The 12,806-nt window shown below is 32.7% G+C and overlaps 1 protein-coding gene and 2 pseudogenes across 1 annotated transcript; all 3 read left to right on the plus strand.

Moving 5' to 3' along the window:
- The first annotated feature begins 1,535 nt into the window (after nucleotides 1-1,535).
- Nucleotides 1,536-2,997, plus strand: LOC130815129 (S-adenosylmethionine decarboxylase proenzyme-like; annotated as a pseudogene).
- Nucleotides 2,998-4,546: 1,549 nt separating this feature from the next.
- Nucleotides 4,547-10,949, plus strand: LOC130815130 (isocitrate lyase). Its single transcript, XM_057681490.1, has 4 exons — nucleotides 4,547-4,706; nucleotides 8,317-9,169; nucleotides 9,611-10,363; nucleotides 10,656-10,949. Exons 1-4 carry the CDS (start codon nucleotides 4,671-4,673, stop codon nucleotides 10,751-10,753), a joined length of 1,740 nt encoding a protein of 579 aa, XP_057537473.1. The 5' UTR covers nucleotides 4,547-4,670; the 3' UTR covers nucleotides 10,754-10,949.
- A 1,641-nt stretch (nucleotides 10,950-12,590) lies between these two features.
- The window catches only part of LOC130815685 (gamma-glutamyl peptidase 4-like), a 6,998-nt pseudogene continuing 6,782 nt past the window's right edge, over nucleotides 12,591-12,806 (plus strand).

Consider the following 12,806-nt stretch of genomic DNA (forward strand, 5'->3'; position numbering starts at 1 on the left):
ATATTTTTTTTTTTAAAAAAAAATAAATAAATTTAAACATGTAATTTAAAATTGTAAGAGTAGTATGTTAAAATAACATAACTAACTCATTTATTATAAGATTTAAAATTGTAAGGGTTAAAAATAATAATAATAATAATAATAATAATAATAATAATAATAATAATAATAATAATCATAATTATTGTATATATAAAAAAAAAAGAAAAGAGAAGTGGTGAGTTCCAGGACCCACGAAAAGAAAGAAAAAAGGGAAGGAGGAGAGAGAAGGAGAAAGGGAGAAGAAAGAGGGAAAAGGTGTCGGCCGGCGGTGGCTCCGGTGGTCGCCGTCGCACGCCGGTGGTGTCCCGGTGACCGTCGTATTGCCGGAAAAGCTAAGGTCAGAATTATATTTTTTTTCTTTTTTTTCAAATGCAAAATGTGTAATTTGGATTGAAATTGGTAGAACAATATTATAAAGAGATGAAATTTCATACCTTAAATATCAAAATCTTGCGTTTACTTGACTGAATTTTAAGCAAATGGGAGATGGAGGAAATAATTTGTAAGAGAAGAAGGAAGTGTGAGTAATAATGTGAATGAAATTAAGGATAATTGATTTGATTTATAAGAGGTAAGTGAGGTTAGTTATGAGGTTTAGTGGGAAGAGTGGGAAGTTATTGTTAATGGGGAGTTATGTTTTCTTTTTTTTTTTTCTGAAATTTATTTATTATTATTATTATTATTTTAAAAAAACGGTTATTACAGCAGCTCATACCCATAAAGAAGAGTGCGGTCAAAGAGTCTCTCGACTCAAGAAAGGTCTTCAAAGAGAGACAAACCTGCAACTTACAAATAGAATAACATACAAATAACTAAAAATAAAGATAAAAGTAAAAAAAGGAGGTAAAGAGCGATAATTAAAGGCAATGAATAATAACAACCAATAGGTAAAAGGGACGGGTTTAGTAATCTAAGACGTGGATAACACGCCGCCAACTGCCTCTATCCCTGGTCAGGTCCTTGGAGAGGTAAATTAAAGTTCATGCATGTCACTTTTAATCTGTTTCTCCCACGTTTTCCTAGGTCTTCCTCGACTTTTCTTGCCCTACACTATGATGCATTCGATTCTTTTTACTGGGGCGCCATGTGTTTTTCTCTGTACATGTCCAAACTATCTCAATATGATTAAAATTATTTGTTATCGCACTTTTGATCTATTTTTTAACTTCACTTTTTATTCTTTAAATATTAGGAAAAATATAGTTAAATGTAATTTTTTCAATACGTCTTATTACATATTATAATAATATTGACTTTTATAATTTTAAATAATGTGAAACTGAAAATACTAACTATAAAGGGGGTGTTTAGTACTTGGCTAATGCATTAGTTTTTTGGTTGACTTTTGGCTTTTGACTTTTTAGTTGATCAAGCAACCAAAAAAACTGTTTGATAATTGACTTTTAAGTTAGCTAAAAAGTCGGCTTTTAAGCCAAAATATAAAGCTACTCCACTTAGCTTTTTTTGTTGGCTTTTAGTAGTTGACCCACTTTTTCTCACAGCCAACAACCAATATTTAAAGATACCAAACATCTCCATAAACAGTTGAGTCTTTTATCTAGCTTAAAAGCTAACAAAAACAATAAACATTTTCAACTAATCAAACAAATCAACTAAAAAACCAACCAACAGCCAATTGTCAGAACACCCAATAATAGTTCATTTGATAGCATGAATAAAGAATAATAATACAACAAGTTTGCAATGCAAGTAGAATAATTAATTAGCTAAGAAGAGATATTGAGCGTTATGGCCTTATACATTGATTCCCTCTCATGATCTACTTGTTTGGCACGCTCGTAAGGTAAAGACATGAAACATTCTACATCATTTTTGTTTATTCACATCATTGCTCCTCTTCAAGCATGCATCCCTTTTTACCCCTCATATATTCTATCGCATTACCTTCTAATACTTCCCATTATTCTTCCTTCTCTCTTCCCACCAAATTACTTCTTTCTATTAACCCCATTCTCAAACTCGCTAACTCAGTGGGGGACTTTTAACTTTCCAACTGCCCAGGTTCCTCCTCATTGAAGCTTCTGTGAGGAAGTTAGTTATTTAAATAGATATTTTGGTAATTTGAAATCTGGGCCCCACGCTTATATTTTTGGAGATCCAACGGTTCCAAATCGTAGTTGGCACGTCTACTCAGCATCTTTGACTACTGACATGGACAAATCAACGGCTGTGGTTACTCTAGAAATGTGCATGACGGGACTAAACAAGGATAAAGCCGCGTCATTTTACAAAAAGGATGGACATTGGCACATGAAATGACCCACTTTCAAAAATTAATGAGATTATTTCAACTCATATAATATGTGGCGTGGGTTTTGACCCTTGCGGGTATTCAATGAATGGGATAAGTAGTGTGGCCTACTCGACTATATGTACACATCACCTCTTAAGAGGAAGTGATGGATCTGGATTCGAGTTTGGTTCGATATGAACTATTGATCTTGAGAATATTACGGTGTTTCGAGCCAAAAGAGTTTAGTGTTGCTATCACATGCTTGGGAGGCGGTGTGGCACGTGATTGGACGAATGGGAAGGTTGCTGATGCGGAGGGGTTTACATGTAGGAGTGTAGTAAAGCAAGGGCTTCCAAGTGGTGGGTTTGTAGTGTACGACACACATGTGAGTTATGCGTGCCAAAGTGTATGATGGTGTTGCCTCGGTGGAAAGCAAATGAGAGTGAAATGAGGAGTACAAATTTGATTTATAGCCATGAAATAAAATTAATTAAAATTCTTTTTTTTTTTTCTATTTTTTGGGATTTAGATTTACACTTTGTAATTGTTGTTAATTCATATAAAAAAAATAATGGATTAAAAATTCTTTCAAATTTATATTAATGGATTATATAAGAATGGTTAGTCAAGAATCGGATTTTATCTTGGTTGGAGCATATACCACCTTTCTTATATAGAATTCTAAATTTAATTTTTCTTATTCTCACTTCTCGAACTTTCTCTTTTCATCAACGTACTCTGTACTAAAAAATTATATAGAAGAATATTTTTATCAATTAAAATCCTAATAAAGAAAATGACCTAGTATATTAGCAAACGCAAAATGATTAGATAAAGCCAATTACATGTCAGTCTACAACAAGTTTCATCCTCACGGCACTAGTTACATCACTTACATGCTTTGACTTATCCTTACACGTAATATCATACTAGTAGAATATCCTATTTTTATATTTTAGTAAAATGGGAAAACTAATAAAAATAAAACTTTAGAAATATAAAGAACTAAATAAATTGTATCCTACACCATAAATAGGGTTTCACATTTTTGTACTGGATAAGAGAACCTTATGGGATCCAATTCCAAACGACTATAATGGGCTTCTTGCTAAAATGATTACTTCTTGACGTGTATCTTAGTTGGGATTGCATAATTGGATATAAACTATTTTCGGCTAGTCTCTTTAGAGATCGTTTTTTAAAAGACGTATCTCAAGCCCAATCCAATAAATAGTAATACTTCCTTATCGTATTCTTAATGTCTATTTACATTATCCTTAATGCTTACTTACGGTATCCTTAATGCCTACTTTCAATATCTTAAATGTCTACTTACATCGTTCTTAATGCCTACTTACAATATTCTAAAAAATATATTATGGGTTGCCTCAATTAGAGATGGTCTCTCAAAGAGACCGCCTCTTACAAGAATTTGTATATTTTTTTATCGAAATTAAAGTATCATGTTTTAAATATATCTCAAAGATAATTTAAAATAAAATAAATTTTGAATTGCATCATCATCATAGCCCGTGTATCCCACTAATAGGAATATTATTGTTAGGGTCTGGGGAGTGAAGGAATGTGGCAACCCATATATACTTATAAAAGAGAATGCGGTCGAAGAGTCCCCCAGCTCGAGATTATTCTCCTAATGATACTTATAAATTTTGAATTACAACTTTAATTAAAGTTTAAGTTTTTTGTGAATTAATGGTTTTTTTTTTCTGCGATTACACTCATCAAAGTATCAATGTCTACAACGTTTAGATCAATTCACTAGAATTCGACCACTTAAGTGGTCTACATTTTAAGGCATGACCACTGTAGACATTAATACTTTGATGACTATAATTTGAAATGACCTAAATTTTAATGTTGTATGCAAATTATTTTTTAAACATACATATATATATATATATATATATATATATAGAGATGGAGACATTATGTCGCCGAGCTTGACTACGGAATGGAGACGGAAGAGTTCCGTCGCCAAGGTTGGCTACGGGTATTTTCAGTCTCCATCCGGTAGTCATTCTGTTATTAAAGTTGGCTACGGCTACGGGCATGTCCCGTCTTCATCCTGTAAGTTCCGTAGTAATTAGTAATTAGTAATTATGAAAATATTTATCCGTAAGTTCCGTAGTAAGTTTATTGAGGAATTGTTAGTTTTTGTAGTTATATGAAAGGTGGAAGGTATTTGTTAGGCATGTTGTCATATGGATTATGGAGTGTGAAATACGTGTGACCATACTTCTTCTATAAATCAGACACTCGGAAAATAGTTTTCCATCAACAACATTCATTTATCCCAAAACTCTTTACCTTCTTTTTTTTCATTCATCTTTATTTATTCACTTTCATTTGGTTCATGGCGATCGCTGCATCTTTCACCCAGTCTTCAATGGTAATTAATTACATGCATACATTATTATCCAGTAACTTTAAGCTTTCATTATATGATCTATTTTATTTAAGCTTTAATTTGACATCCACATTTTCATTTGATAATCGGTAAAAATGGTGTGAGTGGAAATGGTTTTTAGTGTGAATTTTCATGATATGTATCATGTTATTGTCATAGTAATAAAAGTTTAATCGCCATAAAGTTTGATGGTAATACATTGAAATAAATTTTGTTAAAAAAATGAGATTTTTAAAAAAGTTTACATATGAGCATTAATTTAAAAAAATATAATCCCTAGTTGGATCGAAACATGTACCTTTTTCTTAAAATATTTAACTAGAAACAATGAGAACTGAATAGAATTTGATTTTATAACCATTTTGTCTTGTTGAATTTAGATATCATGTCAAACATAATTCAATTAAAATCTTAAATTGTTGATGGAAGTCTTAATCTTAAATTGTACACTCTATCAAAACCTCGATATCTCTTTTCCACCTTAGTCTTTTCTTAACCTACTCTTCACTATAAAAATACTACTTATCTGTTCTCTTTAATTTGCATCAAAAATAGTAAAAAATAATATTCTCTTTAATTTGCATCAAAAATAGTAAAAAATAATAGAGAAAAAAATAAATTATATGAATGAAATGAAAAGAAATTTAAAATGTATAGATGAGATTAAAAACAATGATAAGTTATTATTTATAAATAGAAATAATGAAAATTAAGTGGGACGTAGTAAAATGAAAAATGTTGTAAATTCAATGGAACAGAACAAGTACAACTATTCGGAATAGAGAAAAACTACAAGGTAACTAATTTTACAAACTATAACATATAAAAATATAATGAAAAATAATAGGAGTATTTTACAAGGATATTATTAAATTGTAGTAGTAAAATCTAAAAATTATGATCAAATATTGTTGCTATCTATAAAAAGATAACTATTAAATTGCAACAGTTTTATTTCTAAGTATTAGAGAGCCTTTGTTATTTTAAATCTCGTATATATATATTTTTTCTCTCACTAAAATTGTTATTCATACAATTTTAATTTACGTATTTTTGTGTAAGTCTTTCTTGGCCACATGTTACCCCTTTTGGTACAGCATGCATGTCATATTTTTGACAAATTGAAGAAAGTGGTGAAACTAAGCCATAAATATTTATCTTATTTGCTACTGTTATATGAAACCGTCTCATCACATCACGAGTCATATCTATATAATTAGTTTATTTTTTTAATTATTAACTTTATAATTATAAGTGATTATTCTAAGCACTAAATAAATGTATTTGGACTAATCCAATAGAGATGGTCTCATAATGAGACTGTCTAATTTAAAAATTTGTGAAAAACTTTATTAAAATAGCTATCTAGTTATCTTTAGAACGCTTTGAATAGAGTTGTTTATGGGTGGGCTACCCATCAGACTCAACCCAATTATCTCGGAACGGGTGGGCTTATGGACAACAATTTAAGAAGAAATTTAATATTTGGACATTTACCAAATATACAGGCCGCTAAATTAAACGGGCCACTAACTGCACAAAAATAATATCTGTGAGCAAAACCAGCCCCCTTATTTATTAAATATACTATTTTTCTAATTTTTGTATTTAATTACATGAGAAGATATAATATTTCAAGAGTTCAAGTTTTAAGTCCATAGTCTATTTATTTTCATAGTCCAACAATGTGGACATTTGGAGTTTTAACTTTATCGCCTTATATATTCCCCGTGCATTATCAAATGCCTCATCTTTTGAGAATTTTTTTGTATTTGGAGTCTTTTGCATTATCTAGTGCCTTGTATTATTTTTAAAATTTTATTTTAATTTTTATATTAGTCATGTCCATTTATATGTGGATCCCGCCCACTAAAAAAGAGGGCGTGTAGTGGCAAAAAAATAGAATCTGCAATGATAGACAGACTTTTAAAAATTCTAACTCGCGGATATAAATATGCTCGGTTCACTACCCGTCGGACCCCTCTAGTTTTGAGGTGTTTTTGATGGGTGTTAAAAGTATTGAAATGGAGAGGATGATGACTTAGACAAACATTAATACTTGATTGAAGTGTCCATAATACTTATTGATAGATAGATAATAAGAGAATATAGTATCCTAAAATATCTGTCCATGTATGGTTCATAATAGTTTCCACACAACGATATTTATTGTTTTACATCTATTGTGTTTTTATTTTTCTTTCCTTACCTATTTCGTGAAAGATAGAGTGATGTCTATTTGTTAGTACATAATGAGTTGTTTCATATGGGAGAAAGTAAACATTATACATCACTTTATTATAAATTTAATGAAGAAATTCTACTGCTATCAATTGGTTTTATACTTTTAGTAGTGAACACTACATCAAATTAAGAACAAATATTAATTAATTAAAAATAATTCAAAGTTGGGATATTCATAGTGTATAAATGAAAAGTTGGATTATTAATATCTATTTTTCCTAATTTTTAATCATCTAAAAATAGAAAAAAAAATTAAAAATTAACATTAATAATCCAACCTTTCACTTATCTACTGTGAATAATCCCACATTTAGATTATTTTCAAATAATCTAATCTTTGTGATAAATTTACCAACAATATACCATATTACTAATAATAGGTAATAATAGGGTATGCTCATCGGCAAATTATAATAAAATTTGGATTATTCACTGCGAACTAAAAACAAATGTTAAATTAATAAAAAATAATCTAAAGATGAAATTATTCACAACGGATGAGAAAAAGATTGGATCATCATTGTGAAAAAATGTACTCATTAAAACTGAAATACTAAGCACACTAGAGTCTAAAGTTTCAATCTTTATCCCTAAAATGACCCAAGACCAATTGTAGAGGTGTTTTATGCAATGAGACAAACAATCCAATAAACTAGCAATGAAAAGCAATAAGAAATAATGCAATAAACAAAAGACAAAAGATTTACGAGGTTCACCCAATGTGGGCTACGTCCTTGGTGGTGATTAGCTTGCTTGTATTATGTGAATATTACACTTGGAGAAGAAGAAAAGAGAAAGAGAAGGGTTTTTTGTTTGGCTTAGGGTTGAATCCTCATGGGAGTGAGTGTAGGGACTTCTATTTATACTAAAGTCATGTACAAATGATTGGGCAAAAGCCCATAATAAAACAGTCCCGTATAACTTATCGCGCAAGCAAAACAGGGGACACCGCTGAACCCCGCTCGACCAGTCGAGCAAAACAAAGGGGGTCGAGCGGTTTCTGATATGGTCGAGCAAATGGTCCAGAAAGTTTCTGGATTGGTTGAGCCTTGTGGCTCGGGTCGAGCTGCCTTGATGTTGGTCGAGCCGCTCATCAAATGCCTCCTCATCATCATACACACATCCACACACCATCAAACTCATGAATCTCCATCGGTGCATTCAAAGTCAGACCAAAACTCCAACAAGAACTTTCTTTTTAACTCAGTGAATACAGAGAAACAAAAACTAAGTAACAAATTACCAACTAAAAAGAAACAAATTTTTGTGCAAAAAAGTGTCAAATAAGCTGATATTGTGAGGACTGAGGGCTTATTAAGTTTATTGAATATGCTCATGGTGTTTGTAGATCATGGAAGAAGAAGCCAGATTTGAAGCAGAGGTAGCAGAGGTCCAACAATGGTGGAACACCGATCGATTCAAGCTAACTCACCGCAACTACACAGCACGAGACGTAGTGTCACTTCGTGGGACACTCAAACAACACTACCCTTCAAATGACATGTCTAAAAAACTGTGGCACACCCTTAAATCTCACCAAGCCAATGGCACAGCTTCTCGAACCTTTGGCGCATTAGACCCTGTGCAAGTTACTTTGATGTCGAAACATCTCGACACCATCTATGTATCGGGATGGCAATGCTCGTCAACTCACACGACAACGAATGAGCCTGGCCCTGACCTTGCAGACTACCCGTATGACACTGTGCCAAACAAGGTGGAACAGCTATTCGCTGCACAGAAGTTCCATGACAGAAAGCAGAAGGAGGCTCGTATGTCTATGTCACGTGAGGAGAGGGCGCGTACTCCTTATGTGGACTATTGTAAGCCCATTATTGCTGATGGTGATACAGGGTTTGGTGGTGCGACTGTTACGGTTAAGCTGTGTAAGTTGTTTGTCGAGCGAGGTGCTGCAGGAGTTCATATCGAAGATCAATCTTCAGTGACTAAGAAGTGTGGTCATATGGCGGGGAAGGTTTTGGTTCCTGCGAATGAGCATGTTAATCGGCTTGTTGCGTGTAGGTTACAATTTGATGTTATGGGGACTGAGACGATTCTTGTGGCTAGGACCGATGCAGTTGGTGCTACATTGATTCAATCGAATATTGATGCTCGTGATCATCAATTTATACTTGGGGTTACTAATCCGGCTCTTCGTGGCAAGGGTCTTGCTATGTTGATTTCTGAAGCCACCAATAGAGGTAAGTAGGGGTAGATTAAACGATATGATTTGTTATTGGTATTAAACTTTGGTAATAGAATTAGTTTTAGTTTTTTTTTGTGTAGTGATCGAAACTGTCAAGGAACTAACTCAAGCAAAAGGTTAAACTGATGGTTGAGGCCCAAGATATGTTATATACTTTAACACTCCTCCTCACACTTGATCCCTTTAGGCTAGAAGTGTGAATACAACACAGGTCCTCCTCATACCTGGCGTTGAATATTTCACATTAGAGCCATTTGGCTAGAAGATATGGTTGAGATTTAAACCCGTGATCTCTTGTCACACTGGCTTCTAATACTATGTCAAGGAACCAACTCAACCAAAAGTTTAAGCTGATGATTGAGGTCCCAAGATATGTTATATCCATATTTTTGTACTACGTCAAACAAAAATTTATGATTTGCATTCACAACTGCAGGTAAGTCGGCAGCTGAGCTGCAAGCATTGGAAGACGAATGGATTGCTAAAGCGCAGTTGAAAACCTTCTCCGAATGTGTAAGTGACGCGATCAAAGGGTTGAGTAACATTGTTGAGACAGAGAAGACTAGGAGACTCGATGAATGGATGAACCACTCAAGCTTTGATAAATGTTTGTCCAATGATGAAGCTAGAGAGGTTGCAGCCAAGTTAGGTCTCCCAAATCTGTTTTGGGATTGGGACTTACCAAGGACTAGGGAAGGGTTCTATAGGTTTAAGGGATCCGTGGATGCTGCTATTCTACGCGGATGGGCTTTTGCTCCTTACACCGACTTAATATGGATGGAGACTTCTAGTCCCGACCTCAATGAGTGCATAAAGTTCTCCGATGGAGTAAAATCGAGGTACCCGAATATGATGTTGGCTTACAATCTTTCACCTTCGTTCAATTGGGATGCATCGAACATGAACGATAAACAAATGATGGACTTCATTCCTAAGATTGCTAAGCTTGGATTTTGTTGGCAATTCATTACTCTTGCTGGTTTCCATGCTGATGCTTTGATAATTGATACTTTTGCTAAAGACTTTGCTAAGAGGGGTATGTTGGCTTACGTCGAAAGGATTCAAAGGGAGGAAAGGAAACATGGAGTGGATACTTTGGCTCATCAGAAATGGTCCGGTGCCAATTACTATGATCGTGTGCTTAGGACTGTTCAAGGTGGCATAACCTCAACCGCTGCCATGGCCAAAGGTACTATATACTCTCCTTGCTTCCGTTGTGAGTATGAGTGAGGTCATTTGTTTTCATTTGCAGGTTATTCTCGAACTGAGGGTCTTACAGCACACTGGCCGCAACCTCTTTATCTGTTTTGATAAGGGTATGGTCTGTCGTCATCTAATCCTCACCTCTAATCATAGTTTCTATGAGATTAGCCAGATATGCTGATGATAATGACTCTTAGTAAATATCTTTGTGATTATCAAATACCGGATATTCAAAATTCGTAAATTTTTTCGTTTCTTTTGGGTGTAAATGACGATAGGGGTTACCGAGGATCAATTCAAGGAGACATGGACAAGACCAGGTGCAAGTTCGGATACGAGTAATGGGGCTGTGGTGCTTGCTAGGCCGAGGATGTAATTTAGAAGTACTATGGAAGTTATGAAAGTATATTATGGGCAATATTTGAGCATCACTTATGACCCAAATCCTTTGTGTGTTCTTCGTTCATCAAGTGTATTTCCAATTATTGGATAAAAAAGGGATGATGTTTTTTATTGATTTCCATTGATGTTTCTCTTTAATTATCAATGATATGTGGCAACAAATTCTTGTATGGTTCCATTCTTTTTTTTGCATAAATACTGGATTCAACCCTTACCTCCAATTCCTCTGTTTTTTTTAATAGTTATAGTTTCCCAAAACTCTCACATAAAAAGGAAAACTGTAACTATTAAAAAGGGAAAACTGTAACTATAGAATTATTAGTAAAAAGCCACAAAAAAATTGCAAATGTTTATTAAAAAAACTCTAAATGAATGAAAAATTTTGAAACTTCTTCACAAGACCCCATTATTCAAAATAAATTTTAAAATAAAAAGTAAAAGAGTAAAACGAAAGGGTAAAGTAAAAAAGTAGAAGGGAGAAAATAGTGAGAATTTTTTTTTCAGGATAAATTAGATTAATAAATATTTTCTGCAGAGAGAGAATGATAAAGTAATTTATTTTTTCTCATCATTGAAAATGGTCTACTTAATATCATGAGCAACACCTAAAAGGCCTTACTCTGAAACAAGAGTAACAGCATATAGATATAAATTAATAGTATACCCTTGTTTTCTTTCAAAAAAATTGTACCACTCCTAATTAGAACGTATTTGTGAGCTTATTTGTTGTAGTTTCTCCGTTTTGAAATAGTAGTGCTAATTTATTTTTTAAGTTTCTTTTATATATTTTGGCTAATGTGTAAAAAGAAATATAATGAAGTGAGATATTGTTTAAATCATCTAATTTCATATTTTTATGTTATCAAATTTTTATAATTTTTGATTAAGCCTAGTTTAAGATATAAATGATCAAAGTTACATATTGTATTGCGTAAAAATTAAAATGAAGCAAGTATAATGAAATGGAGGAAGTACTAAGTTTAGTATAATTGGCTGTAATTGTTAATTGTATTTAACTATTAATTTTTATTTAAGTAATTGATTGATATTAAAATATGTCTTTATTATTATTGAGAATATGTTTTGTCTCAGTTCGAGTAAATACTATTATTCCCAAGTAAAGTCTTAGACTTGATTTTTACTTATGTCTTCTCCTCCTTTAGCTTACCTTATAAATAATAATAATAATAATAATAATAATAATAATAATAATAATAATAATAATTATTATTATTATTATTATTATTATTATTATTATTATATAAGATTTGAATAAAATATTTTGGACCTTTCCATTGGATATATTAGTAGTCCAAGGACAACCTGCCAAGTCAGCAAAATAACAAAATGGGCCAGAAATATTTATACCAAAGTATGCCACGTGACATAGATTAATTTTGAATCAATTGCGAATTACAATCTTCAAGTTTAGAGTTTTTACGAATTATAACAATGATTTTTTTTTTTTTTTTTTTTTTGCGAATGACAGCCTCAAAAGTATCAGAGTGACTACCGTTCAAGCCAAGTGATAGTTGACCACCCCACATGACCTTTGACCAGGCTAAATGACCCGTTGACCATTACTAATCACTTTTGACTTTTGTTGACCAACTCTAATCACCTTTGACTTTCCTAATTAACAATTGTACCCTTGTGTTTTAGCAGTTTAACGTCGTTTTTACCCCATCAGAACGATATTTTTTCAAAAAACGGACGTCGTAATCATCCTTATGGGATAACTCTTTCGAAAATCCGATCGAAACAAGTACTTATTCGCCTATTTTTTGGCACGTAGACCGAAAAAGTTGTAGATGTATTGTTTGCTTACCCTTGATGTGAAGGCGAAGGAAGTATCGATCCCGAGTTATGTTTTTCCAAGTGATTCATGAATGCTCTTAGAAATGATCAAGAATTCATGACTGCTTTGTTATAACAGTTTCAATTTTGTACTAAAAATGATCAATTCAGACCTTAAAATGATTCATTTAAAATGATCCATTAAATGAATATTTTTTTGGAAATAATCA

Source organism: Amaranthus tricolor, chromosome 6 (genome assembly GCF_026212465.1).
Source record: "Amaranthus tricolor cultivar Red isolate AtriRed21 chromosome 6, ASM2621246v1, whole genome shotgun sequence".
NCBI classification, from domain to species: domain Eukaryota; kingdom Viridiplantae; phylum Streptophyta; class Magnoliopsida; order Caryophyllales; family Amaranthaceae; genus Amaranthus; species Amaranthus tricolor.

What these genes read in the sequence shown, in the direction of transcription:
- LOC130815130 (XM_057681490.1), top strand. Translation starts at nt 4,671, where the DNA reads ATGGCGATCGCTGCATCTTTCACCCAGTCTTCAATG. An exon ending in TTCTGAAGCCACCAATAGAG is followed by an intron (nt 9,170 to 9,610) that starts GTAAGTAGGGGT and finishes TCACAACTGCAG; the next exon opens with GTAAGTCGGCAGCTGAGCTG. An exon ending in AACCGCTGCCATGGCCAAAG is followed by an intron (nt 10,364 to 10,655) that starts GTACTATATACT and finishes AAATGACGATAG; the next exon opens with GGGTTACCGAGGATCAATTC.